At 43.3% G+C, this 5,644-nt stretch overlaps 1 protein-coding gene across 1 annotated transcript; it reads right to left on the reverse strand.

The window, feature by feature from the left end:
- Nucleotides 1-4,073: 4,073 nt before the first annotated feature.
- Nucleotides 4,074-5,015, reverse strand: LOC117061029 (olfactory receptor 5G3-like). The gene has a single exon (XM_033173694.1). The coding sequence runs from the start codon at nt 5,004-5,006 to the stop codon at nt 4,074-4,076; it is 933 nt and encodes a 310-aa protein (XP_033029585.1). The 5' UTR covers nt 5,007-5,015.
- Nucleotides 5,016-5,644: the final 629 nt, after the last annotated feature.

Below are 5,644 nucleotides of genomic sequence, written 5' to 3' on the forward strand. Positions count from 1 at the left end.
ATTTAACTTTACTTAAGAAAAAAAAGAAAACATACTTATCTCAATCTTTGCATTATACCTTAAATCGTAACCAAATATTCTTATAGCTAAACTTATTTCTTCTGTCCTTTATCATGCTGCTTTTAACTTAAAATTCAATATCTCCTTACTTATTTAAAATAAACTTATCATTAACAGACTTCACACTCCGACTTCGGATACCATGGCAGACCATTTAGATTATACATTTAATTCTTCAACCCACTCCCCCTCTGTCCATTGTCTTTTCCTGTCTTTCTCCAGCACCAAATCTCCCATTGTCTTCCTCCAAGTGTCCACAGATCCAGGCTGCATCCACAGCAAACCCCGCATCGAGCCTCCGGGCGTTTCTCATCTGCATTCTGGGCTCCTCCGTTTCTTTTGCTTCTTCTTCTTGTAAAAATTCTAATTCCATGTCCTTTGCCCCCGAGCTGCCACCTCGGGGTCTGGATATTGTAAGTTTTCCCATTTCCAGTTGCTTTTCCCGGATTTGCCCAGCCATCTCAGACCATCTTTCAAACGCCCCTCCCAGCTCTTTGCCAAGGCATGATTCCATTGTGTAGAACTTTTGAAAAGCCTCCTCTGTGGAAAGTAGATCTTTTTTATGAATAATTCCACTCAAGACTTGTAGTTTCCGATTAAGCAGTTCCATCTGCAAAATAGTGAGCTTTTCCTCATCCTTTAAATATGAGTTCGATGCCAGTGTGAGCGCGAAGTCCAGCATTTTAAGAGAGAGGATGAGTGTCGGATTTCAGTTCCTGTCTCTTCCTTCCTTTGTTTCAAATTTTTCCTACGACACACCAAGTCGCCGCCATTTCTCCGAAGCAGGAGTATAAAGACCAAGACTTCAAGCGGAGATATTTTTCCCCCAGTTAACCCCCGAAGGGAGATCTCAACAGACTCAGTTTTCAAATTCCAAATACTTTCTATTGATTGTTGTGGCAGCAGTCACTTAAAGAGTTAATTTCTTTCACCAGCCGAAGGGAGGGAGGCGGGCTGCCTTTCTTCTTTCCCCCAGAGCATTCCAGGAAAACAAAGAGTCAATCAATTACTCACAGCCTCTGGGTTCTTATCAGCTCCTTAATGACAGGTAGAACTTAGACGCTCATCACAGGCTTAGCCGCCGCAATTCCATCCCGGTTGGGGCATGTCCCCTATAGCCCGGCTCCGTCGTCCCTTCACCCCCACTCCCCCTTTACAGGGGGTGCGGGGGAAGGGTTCGGAGCCACAACGGGCACAGCTGGGGAGCCCAGGGAGCGGGACGCTCTTCCCGCTCCCCAACCGGAGCCCCGCTATGCGGCTGCAGGGCTCCTAACCCCCGGAATGAACTGGGTGCTTCGCAGCCGAAGCATCCCACGACCACCCATAATGGCGTCCGCAGCCGGAAGTCCCACTGCTTGAAGATTTTATTGTGATAGAATTGTGTCTGCCTCTAAGGAGGAGAACTATGTATACCACCTTGAGATCCTTGGAAGATAAAGGTGGTACAAGAAAGAAAGAAAGAAAGAAAGAGAAAGTACCGGTAAGTAAGCAAGTAAATAAGTTGTCATGGACAGCACTTTGGCTCAGCACCATCATCTCTACCAGCCATATTTCTCCTCTGAACTGAGCTTGCAGACTATCATATCTATCTATCTATCTATCTATCTATCTATCTATCTATCTATCTACCAATCAATCAATCTATCCAGTGCTTTTTTCTGGGGGGACACAGGGGGACACATAACTCTAAACATTTTGTGAATCTTTGTACTTTTGTCCATTTCCTGTATTTATTTTCCCCGATTTCAACTCTAAATGGTGATTTTCTTGAGTCAAAATAAGAGCACCCCTAAACATTTTAAAGAAAAAAACACTCTATCTATCTATCATCTATCTATCTATCTATCTATCCATCTCACCACTCTTTCCAGGCACTAGTCCATGTATGAGTGGGTATTTTTTTTTTGTCTCACTGCTTTCCCTGGGAAAACCCATGGTTTATTGCTGAACCAGAACAAACTGCAATCAGGTTTTCCATGGATCAGATCAATATTTTCTACGAAATCCCAAAGGATCCATTCTTTTAGTTACATGAGATTAGTAACTTACCAGAGAAAAGAATCTAGCACAATATATGCCTTTTTATTCTACAATAAAATTCACCCCCAACCTGCTCAGTTGCCTCACTGCACCTGTCAATTCTTTGTTTCTGAAGCTGCAGATCAAAACGTTTAACTTGGGGATCATAACTGTGTAGAACATAGTGACCACCTTGTCCTCATCAATAGAAGACCTGCCATTGGGGACACAGACATACAAAGAAGACAGTCCCATAAAAGAAAGACACAACTGTGAGATGGGTTGAGCTGATCGAGAAAGCTTTGTGCTTGTTCTTGTTGCAGCATATTCTCAGGACAGCCATGAGGATATAATTATAGGTGACAATGACAACCGAAGTACTCAGAGTGTGGAAGGTACAAGACAGACCAAGAAGCACCCTCTGGTTTCTGAAAAGGAGAGTGCAAACTGTGCAAAATCAGCCCAACAGGATTACTCATCAGTTGAAGAGCAGTGAGCTGCTGGTGCTGATGTGTCTGTACCTCCTTAACTCTTTCTCCACAACTTGCATGCTTTAACCTGCCCCTTGTGACTCTTTTCCTCTAGCAGGGCTAAATGTACAGTGGTACCTCTGGTTATGTACTTAATTCGTTCCGGAGGTCCGTTCTTAACCTGAAACTGTTCTTAACCTGAAGCACCACTTTAGCTAATGGGACCTCCTGCTACCGCTGTGCCACCAGAGCACAATTTCTATTCTTATCCTGAAGCAAAGTTCTTAACCTGAAGCGTTATTTCTGGGTTAGCAAAGTATGTAACCTGAAGCGTATGTAACCCGAGGTACCACTGTATATTTGGAAGCCAAGAATGCATTTGAAATGCTTGAAGAAAAAAGGTTCAGGGTGAATCTAGACCAGGGTTTCCCAACATTGGGCCGCCAGCTGTTTTTGGATTACAGATCCCATCATCCCTAGCTAGCAGGACCAGTGGTCAGGGATGATGAGAATTGTAGTCCAAAAACAGCTGGAAACCCTGATCTAGACATTTGCTCCAGTGTGGTTGATATTCTTTTAACAAATAGCCATCACTGGACAGAAGACAAGCAGGATCAGAATCACAGTAGAGGGTCGGTAGGGAGCTTTAAGCCTTTGCCCCATCATGGTCCCCATGACAATCTTCCCTCTGCCCCACAAATGCTCTTTGTTGTCTCCCCCCACCCTAGCTTTTTGTTAAAGAAAAATCAACCACACCAGGGAAATCATCATGTGACAAAATTCATGCCATGTTTGGTCCTTAAGGAGGGTTTGGTGCGGAGGAGCAGCTGGGAAGCCTTGCTACTCCTTTGCTCCAAATTTAATCCCAGTGCTGTTTTTACCTAGGAAGGTGGCCATCAGGCTCCTGCTATATTTAGTGTGTAGTCCCCACCCCCTTAATGCTAGTGCAGAGCAAAAATTTCAATTCAAGGAAGAATGACCAAATCACATTGAATTTAGCATATTTCTCTGCTTCTTAGACTAGGACCTATTATTCTATGTCCCTCATCTTATATTGCAATATTTATTTATCTGCTGCAAAATTCCTTTTTAGAACAGTTAGCTATTTAGATATTAGCTTTTTAAACATTTAACCCTGCAGTCCTGTACATGTCTACTCTGAAGTAAGACTTCTTGAGCCCAGGCGAGTGTGCACAGAATTACCACCTGGTTGAGTAGTTCTCAGGTGGTGGTAGTAAGATCCCTTATGGTAGAATAATCTTCACTTTGCTCATTCCAGAGCAGAAGGTGTGTGGGAGAGGCTTTCATCTTATTTCCTGTCCCATTGTTTTTATCCCTCCCACTTATATCAATGGGAGAGAGAATCACTATTCCACACCCAGGGCTGGGATAGTTATATGCTCTGCAGAGGCATTTTTCAGTTTTCTCCAAAGCACTTCCTTTCATGAATTCCCCAAACACGAATGGTTGGAAACGTCAACTTTTCTTCCAAAAAATAAAATAATGAAATAATAAAATTGCATATCAGGATAAATGTTTTGTTCTAAGCACCCTCTTGACTGCGTCCTTCACATCCTTGTTTCTTAGGCTGTAGATCAAGGGGTTTAACATGGGGATCAGCACAGTGTAGAACATGGAGACTGTCTTGTCTTCATCTTCTGAGGAGCCAGAACTGGGCCGGACATAGATGAAGAAGAGGCTCCCAAAGAAAAGAGAGACAGCGGTGAGGTGGGAAAAGCAGGTAGAGGCAGCCTTGTGCCTCCCTTCACTGGAGCGGATCCTCAAGGTGGCTGCAAGGATGTAGATGTAAGAGATGATGACAATAACGCCACTGAGAGTTCCAAGGGTGAAGGAAAGACCCAAAAGCACCATCAAGTTGAAACTTGTGTCAGAGCAGGAGAGCGATATGACTGCAGGGATGTCACAGAAGAAATGGTTGATTGTGGATTTGCAGAAAGTTAACTGGAAAGTTAAGCTGGTGTGTGTCGTCGCATTTAGTAGCCCTGCGAGATAGGGTCCAACCATCAGCTGGGCACAAATTTTCCTGGACATGATGACTGTATAGAGAAGAGGCTTGGAAATAGCTACATACCGATCATAAGCCATGGCTGCCAAAATGAAAGCTTCAGTGGCCACAAAGAGACAAAACATAGCCATCTGTGCTGCACATCCAGGCAAGGAAATGCTTTTGCTTTTCACGACAAAATCCATCAACATCTTAGGGGTGACGACGGAAGAATAGCAGAGGTCCACAAAGGACAGCTGGCTGAGGAAGAAGTACATGGGGGTGTGAAGTCGAGAATCGATCCTGATTAATAGGATCATCCCAAGATTCCCCACAATGGTGATGAGGTAGACTACAAGGAAGAATACGAAAAGCAAGATTTTCAGCTCTGGTGAGTCAGTGAAGCCCAAAAGTATGAACTCATATATGGTGCTGTGATTTTCCCTGGACATGCCTTTTAGTTCTGTAGAGAATATAGAGAAGAAAAGACAAGCAATTTCTGAAATGACATAGCATACATTGAACTATGGATCACCCAAAACTCTGAATCTTTGAGTACCACTGGCTCTCATGCCTTCTATTGTTATTGGTGAAATTTTACCTTTGAGGGCATCTTCTAGATCCTGATTCAGCACTCAGTCTCAATGACTAGGCAAAGCTTGCATTTTTATAATCCTTTATCTTTTATAAAGTCAATAAATAATATTTTCTGAGCATTGCCAGCTGCTTAGTGGCATGCAAGAAATACGTAAAATAACTTCTGACCTCCACCTGATGATGACCCTCAATGATATATGGATCCCCTCCTTCTGACATAATGCAGTATAAACCAGAAATTACTAAGAGAGCCTACCCACGTCCTGATGGCTTTGCAGCAGCTTTAATCCCCCATCCATCTCTAACTTCTTCAGCTGAAATCTTGCACCTTGCTCCTGCTTGTATCACTGAAGCAGTATCTACAGGAGAATATAACCAATGATTTGCCCAAAAGGGATGCCTCGTTCTGGGAATTTGTAATATGGTCTCTGAAGGATTTGAAAGCTCAAGTGGCAATTCCAATTAGCTGTTCTTGCATTTCTGCTTGGAATCA

The sequence above is a fragment of the Lacerta agilis genome, chromosome 1 (assembly GCF_009819535.1).
Source record: "Lacerta agilis isolate rLacAgi1 chromosome 1, rLacAgi1.pri, whole genome shotgun sequence".
NCBI lineage: Eukaryota > Metazoa > Chordata > Lepidosauria > Squamata > Lacertidae > Lacerta > Lacerta agilis.